An 18,686-nucleotide genomic window follows, 5' to 3' on the forward strand; every position below is an offset into this window, starting at 1 on the left:
CAAACAATGAATCAAACAGACTTCCCCATTGTAAAATTTATTGTCTGTCATCTGCTGACATTGACTTATCGTTTCTGTCTACTGGGGTCTTAGCGTGGTTTACTCCGCCCCCGCGTGCTCTAGCCTAGCGGCGCCTGACAGCTAGCTTGCTTCAAATGTAGTACATTCCCCTCCACTTGTCTGAGCCGTGCGCTGCCTCGTCGTTCCAATGCGTATTTATTTTTGCTTGATTCTCAATAGTGTCACTCATGTCTTCATTATTCTATCTGGGAACGTTTCATCTTTGAGTTTAAATTCTTGTCTATTCGGCCGCACTTGAATCTAAAAGAATTTTGCTCTGTCTACGAATGAGTATGATTTTGCAGCGGAGTTATATAAAAACCCTTTCCTTTAAAGTATGGATTTGCTTTTTCGTCCTGGCTGTGTCAAGGATACGCTGCATTCCAGATAATGAAGGTAAGAGCCAAGTGTATTAACAATGTCTTTGTGAATGGAGACAGTGTTCTGTTTAGTGTAATTTACGAAAAAGTCGCCTAAAGCTTACAGTTCACTGGTCTTGGTCATAGACAGTGTGGGGACAGGCTACTGCCAACCTGTCTGGTCAAAGTGCCATGAATGCGAAATACGTAGGGCAAAATTGCTTAATCTGTTTTGATGACTGAAACACCATTACAACCCGTCATAATGATTCAGTATAAGACTTCACTGATAAGCGAATATTTGCTCTGCGACTAACATCAGCGTCTTGTAAACAGTTTGCGTGAAAAAGACATTGGTAGAGACAATGTAATTCATAAAGACAGTGTGACAGTGGGCATACTTGTCAATTAAACTTACAGAGATATGGTCAAATATTTTTGCGATTGCAGTTGTTAAGGACCACGAGGCTTCGGGGTCTGGAGCACTACGTCAAACGAATGTCAAATAGTGTGGCAAAAGTTACAATGTTACCACGTGTTTCAGCCGCAGGGGATAACGTTTATGATCAGCTAGCACGGTATCCTGGCGGTAAGAGTCAATGAACATGGAGTAAATTCACAAAACGCCTGGCAGTCCGCAAGTGCTGTTGCTACGGTCTGCGTGTCTAATCGTGCTCCACATATATCCACTCGTCCAGTTTTCAGTGACACAGTTAAGGAACAGAGCTGTACGTCATAGAAAAAAGTGATATTTCTAAAGGACAACGTATCGCTAAATATTAAATTCGTCAAGAATATCCTACCGCTCTTTCCAGTCAAGCAACAGTAAATACAGTGTATGTAGCCTATCATTTGTTGTTCAAGTCTAGTAAAAGCGTGTGACCAATATTCAGCTGTAAAGAAAGAGGAGACAGGCGTGCTAGAGAAAGCAAATATAATGCGGGAAATTTGACATTATTTAAATATATCCCAATGGAAAAAATAATTTGAAGAGTTCTATGAATTCATTGTGAACCGCACGTGCTGCATAAATAAAGATCTTATTGCAGGATACAAATGCAATATGCAAATATTAGTCAGTTGTACCGCAGTCTGAAATATTATTTCATTGTTAGCGATTTGAATATCGGCTAGTTTCAGATCTTTTAGACCGACGTATGCAAAACAGCATACAGAACTAAACTGCTAATGCTAATGTGTAATAAGTCACCTCAAAATAAAACCTGAAGGAAAAGGAAAAACAATCAAGCCAAGTTCTGTCACATTTACTTTGTAGTGGTTAAAGACTCACAAATACATTTCTCATTAGCCATAGTAATATGTTATTTAAAAAACAACAACAACAACAAAAAACAAACAAACAAGCAAAAAAAACCCCAAACAAACAAAAAAACTAAAAGTTTAACTTATTCACAGAGTTGGTGTCGTCAATATTTGTGATACAAGGGTCAAAGATTGTGTCAAACAAACATAATTTTACAAGAACAGAACAAGCGTAATGTTGATTATGCTTACAAATTTTTACATATTCTAATTAGTCATTTGGTTGCAACGACAAGCTTTCACTTTACTCTATAGAATATGCAAATACTGTAATGAATAGCTGAAGTCAACATATGGATGATGCATGACAGGCTGAGGATAGCATGATGGATTGCAGGCTTGTAATACCACACTGACAGGCTGAGGAGTACGAGAGGGTGACTGCTGTGTGCTGATGTCTGAGGGCACAATGGCCAAACAGAGGAGAACAGCTACAGACCTCTTGCAAATGACAATAGCTTAACCTCATCTGAATTTAAACAAACACACTGATTATGAAAGAGATGACCTGTGTCTCAAACTGCCACAGCAATCTGACTCTAAGCGGCATTCTTACAAAGCAAGTCATTTAAATAAACAGGCACAGCTCCTGCATTTGTGGGTGCCATACGGTCATAAACATTCAGAAACAATATAATCTCCACAGAATTTGTGTCCAACCATGTTAGGTAAATTTCAGCTAATATTTACATTTAGCGAGGTGTGTGGTGACATTTCAACGAATTTGCAAACGCAGTAATTAAAAGGGATAACCTGAAGGTGTCTGTTAAAAAGAACAAGCAAACGAACAAGATAAAAACCCTCCAAAACTCTGCAATATGTTGTCCACACAGTGCAGAATGCACCAAATTATTTTATGCAAAAATACCATAATATTTTGTTTGTCGTTCAGCTTCGGAATTCGCTGTTGGATGGTCATAACTTTCCCATTATTCCAGTCAGTTTTTTTATACTTCTTCCTTTGTCCTAATTAGATCTGCGGAATTCTCCCCAGGACATGTTTTATTTTAAGTAGAACAAAGTACATCACTGTCTGTCATTCAAGTGGAACACGTCTAGACCTCATTTAAGACACTTTAAATAGGTTGATTGTCATAAAGGACTTTAGAAAAAAATAGAGGAAAGGATTGTTATTGAATGGATGCAGGTTTTTATAGCAGTTCTCCTGGAAGATACTACCATTCTTGTAATCATCAATGAACACATTGACCATGCTCTAACTACTCTGTGCCGTAAGTGTGCATGCAGATTCAAATATCCCATTGCCTTCAGCAGTTAACGGTGGCAGATGTGTGTCCCAGAATATAATGTCATTTTTATTGTCAGTGTATGAGTTGAAAGCACAGAGGGGTTTTGGAGATGCTGCCTTTCCTTTGTCAGTGCTTTCTTGTACAGTGTTTCACAGCAGTTAGCTTCAGCATTTGTAACCGTTATTACAAGAGTTGATCCATCACCTATGAGACCATTTTTGTTTTCTTATTCGTATTCTTCTTTTTCAGTCCTATGGTGTTGCTAATTAGATAGCTGCTGTATGTATTCATTGTTGGAAGGTCAGAATATAATTTCTTTGGTTGCCTATCTCCATGCCCATAAGCAGTTTCACAACAGTTAAATTTCAGCTGAAATGATGTCAGTTAAAACAATCATGCCAAATGAAAGTTTCAGGCCTGACTAAGCTGTGAGTCAGAGGATCATTCAATTAACAGAAACTCTGCACTTTAAAAGCATATGGTAAATGGTCTTAGCTGTGGATGGTGTATTGATTCTAGAATTGCATGTTAAATATGTGAATTCACTGGTAAGCGGACTAGTAAATGCATGTGTGTCTGTGTGTGTTGGTGCAGAATGTCGTTTTCGTATTTAAAACAATAGTAAGGTCACTGTTTCACTGTTCTGGATCACTGTTACTTTTATTTATATTTTTACAAGAAAGAGTATGCAAAATGTCACATCATTGTATTCAGCAACTAGAGCATTACATTTTCTGGCTAGATCTGATGTAACTTTGAGTCTTTTACCGCTCTGTTTTGCAGTGAATTTACTGGATTCCCGGTCTGTAATGGGTGACTTAGGATGGATAGCCTATCCAAAGAATGGGGTAAGTTTCACACTCTCCTCTCACCGCAAACTGCATTAAGACATGGTCCAGGCTACAGCTCAAGGTCTTCAATTCCCTCGAGTGAGGAAAGACTGACTGATAGTGAAAAATAATAGAATGTGCATCACGGCCAGACTGCCCCCCCCCCCCCTCCATTTTGTCTTAAAGGGGCACTATATGAAGACCCATCTCTGTGTTCTAATTTCACAGATAACGTCCTGAAAATAATTTACAGTTGTTCCACGGGCAGCATATCACACATAGTAAAGAACTGCTGTGGTATGCTTGATCATCTGAATTAATTAGGTCAGTGTTTCAGTGTAGTGGAGCAGCATGAAGTGTCTGTACATTTTTCTGAAATATACTGAAAACTGACACATGAAAACACTCTTTCAATATAGAGAGGGAACATTACGTCTGAAAGAATTTGGGTATATTTTTTATAGACTGGTGAAAAGAGGAGACATTAGAAGGAAGAAGAAAATATTAATGTATTTCTTTAGATCTGACAGCTGACTTCCAGTGAACAATTCATACAGGATCTTAGGTGAAAGAAAATGACATAATAGCAACATTTGATTATGATGGCGTCACCTATTTCTGAGTGTTTTGATACACTTCATTAGTAAAGCTTTGCTCATAAAGAATAAATTAAATTAAAAGGGCCATCTGTTGAACTGACAACTGCGTTAAATTGAGCAACACTCTCACCGTTCACAGAATGTATGAATCAATTTTTGTCAAAGTTTAAATACAATCTTAAAATGTATTAGGTGCTCTGTATAATTAATGTTTTCTGTCAATTAAGTGCCATCATTTCACTCTGTATTCGAGAGGCTTTTCCGCCGTGTGTATTTGCATATGGAATTTGTGGGGAACTGAAGCTCTCCTGTATAACTAATAGCATTGCGCTCTGTAAAAATGCCTGCATGGGCTGGTAGCTGAGACGCCTTTTGTTATGAGGCATTGCAGTCAGTGCTGACAGTGTGCTGTCACCGCTCTGTTCAGCGTCCTGTTGTGAGATGAGGTAAAGTCGCCGTATTGTGTTTATGTGCCCTCCACTACCACAGTGCAGCTTAACAATAACCTCATAAGACTCTAAGCAAGCAGTGTTGCACCTGTTGGGGACAATGATTATTTCCCCATACAGATGGAAGAGAGTAATATTTGATATGGAGCTCAGGGCACATCTGTGAGAATGGGAAGTGTAATATTAAATTATATATAAAACAAAGTCATGATGAAATATGAGTTTTATTATTAAACTGAAAAGTAATTTTAGCATCTGTCTTGGTATGATGAGTAGTAGTTTCTTCTTGTTTGTATGATTTTGACTGACTGCTACAGAATATTTGACCTGACATTGTATTTTTCATATACAGCATAATTTCCAAAATATCTTAATAATTATCGATTATTTATGAAATTGGGGATTGACAAAGTATGTTGAAAAAGGAAACTTTCTGATGAACACCAGATTCTGTCCGCTGCTGTTTCATCATAAGTTTTATAATCCTTGATAATAACTTCGATAATAAACTACACCCCAAAGACAAGCACTTAGCACAAACATTGCATCATAGATCTTTGTCTGTATTCTTTTTCAGAGCAATTATCCAGTAAGATTATATGGTCTACATTTAGTCATCACACAGCTCTTGCGCTGCATTTGCCAATGGACTCAGTTTATTGTAAAAGGCTTATTTTATCTAAATTCAAAACTGCATAACATTAATTATCTTCACATGTCTTGACTTTGTGAAGATAATTAAAGTATACTAAGAATATGGTTCAGCTGGGTCAACGGAAGCCATAACATATTTACAGACAAAAATGACCACAACATATTGCTGTATATGCATTATACCCATCTGCTTTTAGAATTGCCTACCAACGGAAGTCCTTCACGATTTTTGTCTTATTTCCATCAGCACTGTTTGTTTCCATCAGTCTTTCTGTATGCCTTCTGAACTGTTGTCAGAGCTTCAGCATGGACCCAGCTTTGCTAAATCAGCTGAGCGATTTACTGCAGCTCAGCTAAATCCTGCCTTTGTGCTGGCTTTGGACACCTCCGGCTCATGGTACCTTTCTTTTTTTCTTTTTTCTCCCCTTTTTTCACTTTTACCAGAGAGGGAAAAGGGCATTTATCTGACCCTTACCCTGAGATCCTCTCTTTGCCCTAATCTTAACCCTTGCAGTGCAGTAAGACACAGGCAGATACAGAAAATCTCTCTCTCTCTCTCTCTGTCTCTCTCTCCTTCTTACACACACCCGCACACGCATACACACACAAATACACACACACACTTTTTGCCTCTCAGAACATGCATGAGAGCCAGGCAGTTTAGCTCATGTTCAGTGTAACTTCCTCTTGGGCTACCCTCAGCTTCAATGACAGGGGTTAGCTGGGTGTCCCTGTAATGGTCATTGGTGAATGGGAGGTAATGACAGGTTATTGGATGCTGAGAGTCAGTGGGTTGTGTTGTGAAGCTTGAGTGCCCTCTCTCTCTCTCTGTCTCTCTGTTTCTCTCTCTCTCTCTCTCTCTCTTTCTCTGAGCAGTGCAGTAGTCTCTGTAATCACAAAGTATTGGGTCAATAGCGATGGTTGGAGGGGCATTTAAGATCTTACACTGGGAGTGTTGAGGGATAAGAAGGTTACAAATAAGGAGGGTGGAGAAATGGGCTGTCGTTTTTATATTAGGGGATGATTGATGTGAGAGGGTGAATGAGAGAGAGAGAGAGAGAGAGAGAGAGAGAAAGAGAGCAAGTCTCAAGAATGAAAGGAAGGAAAAACTCTCAAATTTAAGAGGACAAGAGAGGGAAGGTGAGGAGGTGGGCAAGCAGGCAGTAAGGAGTAAAAAGTCAAGGATGATGAGGTTTCAAAAGACATTTTTATGTCATGCCACTCCATCCTGCTTTTCCTTCGACTAGGCTCACTTGTCTCCCGATGTAGCGTGTTTTGCCAAGTTGTGACTACACCAATGTAAGCAAAGATCCCAAGACATTAGGACATTAATCTGTTTTAATGCAGTCCATTTGTAGAGTTTGTATCTTTTCCTTATACATATAGTAATATGAATACTATTTTTTGACATGCAAAATCTTCAGTCTATCAGTGTCTGGATACATCTTCCTCTGGAAAGTTGTCAGCCACATGAGTAAACCTGTAGTATTGTTTGTATTTCCTTTTCCTTGGCTCTTAGTGCAGCACTTGCTTGTGTTAAGCTGTCTTATACTTGAGCCCAACCTGTTACTGTCTCCCTAATTCATCAGCTCTAATTGGCTTTGTCTCATTGCCCTCACCCTGGGTCCATATCATCAGACTTGGCTTCTAATACACTTACTACATTTGATTTAATCTTACAAGAGAATCTCTGAGGTCAGGGAGAGTCAAGGGAACTGAAATTCTCTCTACCTTTTTTTTTTTTTTTTTTGGGAAAGTCCCTGCAATCCATGATCCATTTTGATGATACATAAACTTGACATTTAATGATGTATTCTTTGAAAATTGAGATATAAATTGCTTGAATGTTAAAAAGGATAAGTTCAGAGAGTTATATGACATTTGGGAAGACAGAATCGGAGGTTATGATACCATGAGGCTTTTTTATTCCAGCTAATGGAAGAAGTCTGTATTATCGCGTACTGTGGCAACTTATACTCCCAGGCCCAACCCTTAAAATATTTTTTTTCTTTCTAGTTATCATTCCTTAATAATCTTTCCTCTGTATACGTGTAACCCTAATCAGCATGTGTAGATTTTGTATGTATAGATGTGCAGAGATGATAACTGCAGTTTTGTTACAAAGTTCATTTTATATGAAGAGGACTTTGATTGGGGTGGTACCTTTGACTGTCCAGACATGCCTCTGCAATGTACCAGATCATAGCTACACTAACTTACACATATTATGGAAATATGAAAAGATCCCATTTGCTGTGGTTCGGAGAGACTTTAATATCAGTGTCCCCCTTGTGCCTGATGCATTAATGCACATCAGACAAGCCATCTGGGAGGAGTCCCGTGTTTATTAGGGGAATATAATCATTTATGCCTGAATGAGCTTCAGAGCCTCTAATGTGGGCATTTGGCTGGCTGATATGAAATGGAAATTCACTGTGAATGGCTGCTGATTACTGAAGTGAGAAAAGATGGGTAATATTGTGTTTGAACCATGTTTACGGTCCATCTTGTCAGGAAATGTAGTTACACCATGACTGGAATATTAGTTACACTACATAAAGTACCTCAGAAAAAACCTAAAAGTAGTTGTTGTTATGATTTCACATAAGAAAGGGTAAAGTGAACCGCTCTCATTATTTTTATTCTTCCTCATTTGCATGCCTCTGTATGAATACGTGAATGTTGATTTATTGGAGATACTCTCCCAACATTATGCTGTGGTATGGTTTGTTTTAGGGATATGTTTCTTTGTTAATGATGGTACTGAGTATTGTATAAGGGCATTATAGGTGTGGACTGTAGAGCCTGTAGCTCTCTTGTTTTCGCAATACTCTAATAACACAGAAACCACATCAGTTCAAATCAAAGTCAAACTTTATTGTCAGTTCTTCCATATGTACAGGACGTATAGAAGATTGAAATGCTGTTTCTCTCAGACCATGGTGTAGGCATATACAAGTACTAAAACAAAACAACAAGGGTTTAAAAAATAGTAGGATAGAAAATTACTGAAAAAGTACTAAGTATTGACATATTTATTAGTTGGGGGGGGGGGGGGGGGTCGCAATAACAAGGCACGCATCAAGAACAAAAACTGTAATGATAACAAATATACTGCAGGTGGTTAAAAAGATGTGCAAATAATACGTCATCCACAGAATGAGTGAGTAGCGGCAGTTTGGAGTAGTATTCTGTACAAAGTGGCTAGTGCTGAGTGTAGGCATGTGTGTGCATGTGCATATATGTTTGTATATTAAAAGAAAATCAAGGTAAGACCAAGCTTTTTTAGGTAGGGTCAAAGAACAGTGCTGTTGTGGTAAAAGGGTTAGTCATGGGATCTTTTTTTTTCTGTTTTATACCTGGAAAATTGTCTTGTTTAACAGATAAAACCCCCTAGAACATTAGCAAAATGCCATTTTTTTTAACATTTATATGTAAACCTTGTCTCAAAATGACACAAAAAGCATAAGTTTGTTACATATCCTTTGTGGTCCCTTTATTTATTTATTTATTTATTTTTACCACAGTGGCATTCCTTGACTCTGGACTAAACTCTAGATTAGTCAAAATCTGTCCCACCTCAGTGCAGCTGTAATCTGATCCTTCAGTAATGTGATAATGTGTCTGAGGTCACTGATATAGCTCTGAAGAACATTAATGGCTGTATGGGTCCCTGGGGTAAATTCAGGAGTTCTTTTATGTTTTACAAGTCCCAAGATTAATCATTGAATCTTAAACTTTGACTTTTTCTCCCCTGCCCTCCTCTGAGTTTACACTGTTACTGAAGGTAGTGATGCACATGCTATTATTGCAATGCCTAAAACATTTTTAAAGAATTTGTTCAGCTTTGGACAGAATTTCTACAATACTGTTTCTTAATTGGAGACATGTCTAATCCCAAGTATTTATCAAAATGTCTGATACACTTGTAATAATTATGTACTAATAATACTTTATTTCTGCATGTCTTGTGAGTAATGGTTACGGGAGTGTTCTTGTGGGGGAAAAGTTACTATCTCTTATATATCAGCCCTTGAATCTTGTCATTAAGTGGTGTCTCTTTGCCTGTCTGTCAGTGGGAAGAAATTGGTGAAGTGGATGAAAACTATGCCCCGATCCACACATATCAAGTGTGTAAGGTGATGGAGCACAATCAGAACAACTGGTTGCACACTAACTGGATACTAAATGAGGGTGCTCAGAGAGTGTTTGTGGAGCTCAAATTCACCTTGAGGGATTGTAACAGCCTTCCCGGTGGCCTAGGCACCTGCAAGGAGACGTTCAATGTGTACTACTATGAGTCCAATGATGAGGAGGGCAGAAATTTGCGTGAAAGCCAGTACACCAAGATCGACACCATCGCTGCAGACGAGAGCTTCACCGAGCTGGACCTGGGTGACCGGGTGATGAAGCTGAACACAGAGGTGAGGGATGTGGGACCCCTGACTAAAAAGGGCTTTTATCTGGCCTTCCAAGACCTGGGTGCCTGCATTGCCCTGGTGTCTGTACGTGTCTTCTACAAAAAGTGTCCCTTTGTGGTCAAGAACCTGGCCCTCTTCCCAGATACAATAACTGGGTCAGACTCCTCACAACTCCTAGAAGTGTCTGGGACGTGTGTCAACAACTCAGTGGCTGAAGACCTTCCCAGAATGCACTGCAGCGCAGAGGGAGAGTGGCTGGTGCCCATTGGGAGGTGCATGTGCCAGGCAGGTTATGAAGAAGTTAATGGGTCCTGTCAAGGTTGGTGAACATCTTCATTATTATGCTAATGCTGTGCTGGCACATTTCACATGTCTCCTTCAGAGAAGCCTGTGAATGTCATGGACACCAATGAGAATCTGACCTCTTTGTTTGGATGGGGTTCAGACTGACATACAGGAATATTCATAGCCCAGCTGTACTGTTTGTATCTTTCTGATTTATTTCATTTGCCCTAGGATGAGATTTTAGCTGAAGTTGAACAGAGACCATCTATTGGAAAATCCTTTAATTTTTCAAGTTCACTCGCTTCTGACTTAATGGTGAGAAGTGGAGTTAAAGATAGTCTGTCTTTATGAGTAGTCTTTATGGTCAAATGTTAAATGGTATCATTTGTGCTGCCTCCTAGCATCTGGTATACTTTGCTGTTCTTAAGGGCATTGTAATAAGCAGTTCTAATTGGTACAGGTGTGAAAACTGAAGGCCAGTTAATTTAATTTGGTAGTGTCCCTACAGTGTATTCAGTTATCTCTTATGATCATGGTCAGTCAGATTTTAAACTCCATAAAACCATGGTTCTCTCCCTGGCAGGATCTCCAAATACTGAGAAGACAGCATCTGGCTATGTGTCATTAGTGACTGTAATGAGAGGAGATAGTATGATGGCAGTGAGTTGGCAGTTTAACAGCTGTTGGAGAGCTATGTGTGGTGATTTGTTGGCTGTAGAACAAATAACAGACCAAACTTTACTGTAATCTGTATGGGTGGGTGATTTAACAAAAGCCTGGCAGATAAGCAATATTTATGGGGATATTTCCAAATTTTCTTTATGCTGTTTAGAAGAGGATGATTCATGGGTTAAAGGCTCACAGCTTCTTCTCTGTGAGTTTTCTGTTTCAAGATTAACCACAATGGACAGAATACTGGACTTTAGAAAAAACAGGTCGATTGATATGCATCAGTTTTTAAATCATGTTATTTGCCATTAATTCTCAAATAGTGGCCAGAGCCTTTATTTACCTCAACTGAAGAAGGAACCAAGCCTTTATTTGAGACAGGTGATTATTAGAGACAGGCCATTATTTATGATTTGTCCATTTTTAGTAGTGTATTTTGTAATATTGTAGTAATGTTTAATTTCTAATTTATCTATGGGTATACCTACTACTGGAATATACTGTACTGTATTTAAAGAATTAAAATATTAGATCTGCTACAGGCAGTTTGTGTCAGATTATAATGATATGGTGCTGATAATAACAGCAGGCAAATAAAAAACACCATATGGTAATATCTATGAGATATCAGATGGAAAAAAGTCACACAAAACAATCAAGCTTCGATATCATATAGAAATGTATTGGTCCACAAATTCTCAAATAATATCATACTGTATCACAGTAATAAACGTTTCATTTATTGAGAAAAATAAAGGGCAAGTCAGATATACCGTTAGGCTACTTGTAAGCAAAGGTATATCCAACAGGTTTAAAGGTAAAATTTGTTCCTCTGTTATCAACTCACTGGCTGACATGTACCTGTGCCATCTAAAATCAGACACTTTTTCCCTTCTGTGACTTTTTCCAAGTAATGTTAAGACGTGCTGTTATATGAAATAACTCATAGAAATAATGAAATAACGCATAGGAAATAAGAAGGAGAGAGCTTTGGCAATGATGTCCCTTAATACTAATAATGGGCCATTAACACACATAGTCTCACAGCGACAACAATCCATGTGAGTTAGAACACTATCAGTATGGTATTTCTGTTCAAAACTGAAACTAATAGCAACAGAGGTGGCAAGCATAATTACCGTATGTTCCTGTACTGATGTAAATGGACCTAATGCTGTGAAAATATGATGAATTTACCACCTGCCCCTTTCTGTAATTTATGTTTTTTTTAAAAAAAAAATTTCTTTTTACCCGGCCTGTATTTGGAACCAGCCTTTATTTGCCGAAACAAGCAGCACCCTTGGCTATAATTTGAAACCCAGCCATTATTTTAGACCCGGTTTTTATTTGAGAATTTATGGTATTTCACATGTGTGGTACAAATGAACAAATGAACATGAAAAAAATCATGCACAGTGTACCTGTGAAATAAGGCTTAATAAATTCTCCAGCCATCACAGGTTATGCACCAAGAGAACAAGTTGATGTTGAATCACGAGATGGAGTGAGGATATCAAAGGATGTGCTAGAGTTTACAGCACTGAGAGTCCAGTGCTCAGTCTTGATCATGACCAAACACTGCTGTACTACTACCACTCCTGCCTTTATAAAGTTAGCAAGATCACTGCTATTTACGCTGATATTGTTATACCAAGAGAATGAAACTTATGAAGGTAAACTCAGTCATGATTGATCTCCATGTATAGAACTGGAACTGAACTCAAGCCAAAAACATTTCATGACTGCTATTGTGCTGTGACTGCTAAGTTTTACTCATATTTATTTTTGAAGTAGAATAAACCTTAGGACATCATAAGAAAAAAAATGCATGTTTGTGATGAAGCGGGAGGACCTAAGTCTGCACCCTTTGGGTGGGAAAGTTTTCTTTCAAATTGAGTTATATTTTTAGACAGGCCAGTTCTGCTCTTGGATCCCTTTTATGTTTGGCTTTGCAGTAGCAGCAGAGAGATTACCCAGTGAACCCCACTGTATTTTTAATGTAGTCCTTATACCCTAAAACTTAACTTTGTTTTCCATGTTTGTGTCTGACACACAGTAAATAGATCTTCAATCCTTTGCTCGGGTTTCTATGGCAACCAGAGACTTCTCCTCTGTCTTTGACATTCAGTGCTATTAAATTTTAAATTTAAATCTCAGTTAGCTAGTCACATAGCAGGGGGATGAAAGTAGTGTTGGTTTTCATGCTACAACCATACCCCGCACTTAGGAACATGTTTTCTTTTTTCTGCATAACATCTTCTTCCTTTAGATGGGAAAATGATACTTCAAAGATGATAAGATATGATGCGGGGGTGGCAAACCAATTTTGCCACCATTCAATTGTCCTTGTCACGGTTTCATCAGGTAAATCACCTGTGCTCTTCTCAAGGCCACTGAGAGATGGCTCTGGTCGGCGGCTCAGTGGAGCAGGAGATGGCAGAACCCTTATCTTGCTGAGTTTCTGCAGTCACTGAACGTGCTTACTTTACCACTTCTATTGGCAATTCATCATTTACCCTCCATTGCGACGTCAGGTGCTTTCCTGCCCCACAAGTCACTAGCCCTCTCCTTTAGAGATGTGCAGGGAAGAGGCTTTAATGACGGCTCAGAATAGAGGAAAAGCGAATAGAGGAAAAGCGAGAGGGATGTTTCAGTGGTGGAGGATGACAGTGTGTCCTGTCAGTAAAAAGTGGACCTTTCTTTTTTACTCTTTCTCATCGTCCCTCAGCCTCTCTCTCCTCTATACAGATCGCTCCATTGTCTAGCTGGCAGAGTTGCTGCTTTGTGAGAAGCGCAGTGTGATATTTTGTGTGTGGATAATTTCCACTGTCCTCCTGAGGGAAACGTTGGTTGGCCTGCGGTGGAAACATTTGGTTGTGTGGTTGGCGAGGGTGTGTTGAGAATATATCCACTTTTATTGTCTGGCAAACAGTGTATGGCATTTCATTTTGAATGCATCACAAAAAAGAAGTATTGCACTCCTTGACCACAAATTAATGAGAGAAATAGGCAGCTCATCTATGTTCAGTGTAGTATTTATTCATCTGTTCACACATTTAGTCCTAACGGCTGTAGACAAGTTCACCTGTAATGCTGCAAAGAATGACCTACTGTTCCTGAAGACATTCTGAATAGGTTAAACCCTAACCAACCAAATTACTTTTAACAATAACACAAATTATGATAATGACAGTTTTCAACTACTGCACGCACAGAAAAATATTATGACTCTTCAGTTCATTACAAGGTAAAATAAAATGCATAATATATTTAATTATTCTGTTGTCATCCTCTGTATTCTGTTATATCAACAAACCATATGCTTTGAGTATTTTAGCTAATTATCTGACAACAGCTGTAGAAGCAAGGGAAAACTGTGACAATGCTCTAAATTTGTGTCACATTAGTGGCATAGAAATGCAGGCTGAAAAACAGAAGTCATCACGTCTCTTTACTCCGCTCTCTGGTTTGTTGTGGATGTCAGTACCGTGTGAATGAGAGTGATGTTCTCTAGCAGAGCATGCTTTTATGTGGCCTTTCTGAATGTAGGTCACATCACTTCTGACGGGTCTGCTCTCAGATGATTTCTCCCAAGGGCTTGGCTGCAGGGACGTGTACAACATTTCTGTTTATGGGAAAACTCTGACTCATTGTGCCTCCACTGAAATTTAGAGCACCAACACAGAGTACATCTTATCAGTAGCGAGAAAGTTTTAAGGCTTTTCCACGGATCTTACTAAAACCCATCCCAAGCATCTTTAATTGGAGAATTCACAGGGAATGATCTCGAGCTGATTTGCAATGTTCTGGCGGTTTTAGTCAGCCACCATTTTACTCTTTTGAATGCACTCCCTTTTTGGAACTTTAGAGTGAAATATTTTGGTTATCCAAATAGGAATAAAACATTGACCTAGCTCTTTTCTTGTTCTCTTCATTGCCAGCTCGTCTGTGTGTCTCTTATACATACATTCACACATACATGTATCAATTCCGTGTGCCCATTTTGCAAAGACACAGATGTCTCATAAAGGACTTTTCTCCTGAAAGCATAGCGACCGTTCTGCGTGACTAAGATGAAAGAATGTCATTTGTGCAAAATGAACTGCCACCCCATTCTTCATGCAGATCAACAGGCCTGGGTGTAACTAATTGGCAGAGACTGCGACAGAGAGAAAGAGAGAGCAGAGAGAGAGAGAGAGAGAGAGAGAGAGATGAGGGGGTGATGCTGTGAATTAAATGGATGGAGTTCCACACACTAGCCTCAGTGGAGTTCAGTCGGGAGACCTCAGCCAGCACTTCCTGAAAGCGCTTGATCTCTCATGATCTCCCTTCTGTTTTCATTCCTGTCAGCCATTACTGCAGGAAATGTCAAACTTGATCTGCTCATCGCCGCCCTGCCAAGGGAAGATTGAGCTACAATGGAAATGTGGCACAGATACAAAGATGTCAGAAATGCAGTCCAATGGAATGGGGAAATCAGTTAGCTGGCTATGCAGGTCCTCACTTGGGTTGTGGATTTAGAGAGGGCAGTGTTTTCCACCTGAAGCCATGTTTGGACATTATAGAATGTGAAACATCAATTCTAACACTAGTTAGCCAACATTAGCTAAGACACTGTTCAGAGTAAGACACTGCGCTCCGCTGTAAGTGTTTAGTGGTCATAACAAACTTGTTTGAAACAGCTAATCTGCTGTTTCACTCACTGTTTCATGAGACAATACTGCTGGGAATCACCTCTAACGAGGTTAGATGTGCCACAGTGTGAGGAGGTGACAGCTTCATCGAGAACTGTTCTCACTTGTCTGCAGGCTCTGCTGCTGGAGAGACTGTGTACAAAAGCACTATAAGTTTTCAATCGCTCGATGGAGCATGTGAAGATGCACAATGTTTTATTTAAATCAGTCTTCACATTTCACTCTGTTTTAGGGCTAGGCTCCAGCTGCATGTTAAATCAGTGTCTCAGTTAATATGAGTCACAATATTTTTGATTCTCAGAAAGTGAAATCCTGAAGAAGATATACCGGTGTGTTACGAAATCTCTAAATATGATTTGTGAACATATGACTAAAATATTATCCTGACATTTTTAAAATGTACTTTATTTTTTTTTTAACATACGATTACCCTGATCTGTAAGGAAAATATTTTGAATCATACTGAATGGAATTTGGATCTCTGTGTGATGCAAGCTATTTTGCTTTTTTGTTGCAACAGCTAAGAATTTTACGTTTTTTTTTTATTCTGAATGACTGTATCATCTAAGAATTAGAGAAACAACTGAAATATGCATGCAGGCATAATTTCAGCGTAGCTGTTTTGTTTCTCCTGCATTTTCTCTGATGTACTCTGAGATTTTCTCAGATGTACTCTGAACAACATTTCACAGTGTCTGTGTAGTTGTATCATGTTTAATATTTACATAAGGTACACAGATCAGTAGTTTCTAAACTAGACTGTACAGTCTACCCATTTGCTGGTTTTGCTGTTTATAGCTTTTATTGCAGAGATAGATAGATGAATTCTTTATTGATTCTAGAGGGGAATTGTGTGTTGTTAAAGAAAATTTACTTGGAATACTCAAACTCAGGACAGAAAATGAAAAAGAAAAAAAGACAGAAAGATAGAGCAAGCTGCCACTAGGATGGCACCATCTTAAATAGCGTCTGTCCTTTTAGTGGCAGGACTTGACGATTTGAATCTTTCCTGTTGTGCTGTTCTCCATTTGTGTTTTAAAATATTTTTGTGGAGGCTGACAGACTTGATTCTTTTTTATTTTGTTAGCACGATATGTGAAAATAACTATGCAATGGTGGTCCAGATTGTTACTCAGAACTCCACCACCTGAAGCATATGGCAGAACAATGCTTGTCACTTCTGTGAATACCCACACAAATAACACCCAAAGAGAAAAGGACACAAAGCTGGAAACAAGTCCATACAGAGACATTGGCACAGAGACCGCTGAGCCCGTGCCAGCAGGATCCATGTGTTATGGGTATTAGAAGATCTTTGATTTGATTTGATTGATTCAGCGTAGTTCAGAAAACAGATTTACTATGCCGAGCCTCAGGCTCCATCCTCCCCTCTATTTAAACAGTGAAACAGCAATGGAGCGAAAATAAATACTCCGGCCACAACAATGGCTAAGCACAAAGACCAACACTGAAGCCCGCCAATCACATGTTTGCATATTGTCATTTGTTTGCATTCATTTTTAACAGGAAGTTTACTTGGGGGAAGTTAAACATCGGAAAAGGACGTTTATCTTTTTTCGTTGTCCATGGCGCCACTGTGTCAGACAGGTTTATGATGCTGTGTGTTAAAATTTTCAATGAATTTTCACAGAAACCAGCAGACTATACATACTTGTTTTCTGAAAGGTTTATCTCATTGACATGTTCTCCCCTCTAAAACAAATGATCTACCCCCATGTCCTTTTGTCCTTGGTAAAGATCAGCAAAAGCCAATCTAAACCATAGCCTGAAAAGAATATGGCCCAACATTGGAGGAATTTGCTTTTAATGGGATAAGATGCTTTGTTCCAGTGTGTCTTTTATCTTATCTACCAGCTCCTCCTAACAATTAATAGTTAATTGATTCGTCAGAATATTAGTTAGGGGTTTTCCTTTTGGATTGCTGAGTTGCATGGAGTGCGTCTTATTGAAGTGCTATGTACTGCCCCATATCAAAGCCTTGTGAAATCAATTATTAGACATCTCTCTCATCAAAGTGTTTTTGAAGTTTAACGTCTTTCTTTTTTCTATGAACACAAAGTTATAGCAATCAATATGTGTTGTAGTGAAAGGTTTCCTATTAAGGGAACACACATTAAGTGTGGACCTTTCCTTCTATTTAATTGCCTTTGCAAACGAGTGTTCAGTGCATATTAATTACGCATTAGCCTTTGTGAGACACATTAAGAGTTCCCCATTTGCCGTGACATTGGAGAGACATCCTGCCCTTGCATTCTGGGGGGGTCAGCCCTGTTTCCTCAATGATCTGCCTCAGTCGAGCATGACAAAATCTAATCGTATTTGGATGAGTGAAGCCATAAAAAGATGTGATTTGGAGATTTCATGCCCCTGCGTTTTGGTTGGGAAGTGTTTGAGGGGGAACATTTTTGAAGGCTTTAAAGCGATGGTGGGTGATGCTGAGTCCAGGCATAGGAGGGGTGATGGTGCGAAGGGTGCAGTTTTCTTTAAGGATAATGAAAGGAGGCAGTTCCCAAATAGCACTCGTTCAATGGAGTGGAGGTCATCCATGTCCAAGTTAATGTAGGATTATGGAGGCTGACCTTAGACTCTGTTTTTGCAGAACTGATCTGAGTTCTGGTCTAATATGGGGATAAGTAGGGAATAGACCGTGTTTGTGTGTGTGTGTGTGTGTGTGTGTGTGTGTGTGTGTGTGTGTGTGTGTGTGTGTGTGTGTCCTTCAGAAGAGCCTGAAAATTTTGGTGTTAGTAACATTTGACAGCAATGTTGGTCCATGGTGATGCCATGGCATTATTCAAGTTGCTGCAGATTTATTAATGCTATGTTCATACTATGAACAGCCCACAGAGAGAACCCAAACAAGTCTTACTGGAATTATCCATGCAATGCAGGGTAAACTGTCCACATAAAGGAATGCACCTGGTCAGCAACAATATTTAGATATCCAACACCCAAATCCATCACCCTTCAATATTTATGTAGAGTAAGGATAATTTGCATTTTGCAATTCTTGCTGTAAGAGCACGAATGTGCTGCAGACTTTTTTTCTGTTTTCTTTTGGAACCTGACAGAAGC

General features: G+C 39.1%; 1 protein-coding gene across 2 annotated transcripts in view; it reads left to right on the top strand.

Moving 5' to 3' along the window:
• The first annotated feature begins 320 nt into the window (after positions 1-320).
• Positions 321-18,686, top strand: part of epha5 (EPH receptor A5) — a 42,103-nt gene continuing 23,737 nt past the window's right edge. For both annotated transcript variants that reach the window (XM_030767000.1, XM_030767001.1), the window contains exons 1-3: positions 321-456; positions 3,776-3,840; positions 9,601-10,264. In XM_030767000.1, the coding sequence (XP_030622860.1) occupies positions 348-456; positions 3,776-3,840; positions 9,601-10,264 (838 nt within the window). In that variant the 5' untranslated portion in view covers positions 321-347. The remainder of the gene's footprint in view (positions 457-3,775; positions 3,841-9,600; positions 10,265-18,686) is intronic.

This window comes from Chanos chanos, chromosome 3 (genome assembly GCF_902362185.1).
Source record: "Chanos chanos chromosome 3, fChaCha1.1, whole genome shotgun sequence".
NCBI classification, from domain to species: domain Eukaryota; kingdom Metazoa; phylum Chordata; class Actinopteri; order Gonorynchiformes; family Chanidae; genus Chanos; species Chanos chanos.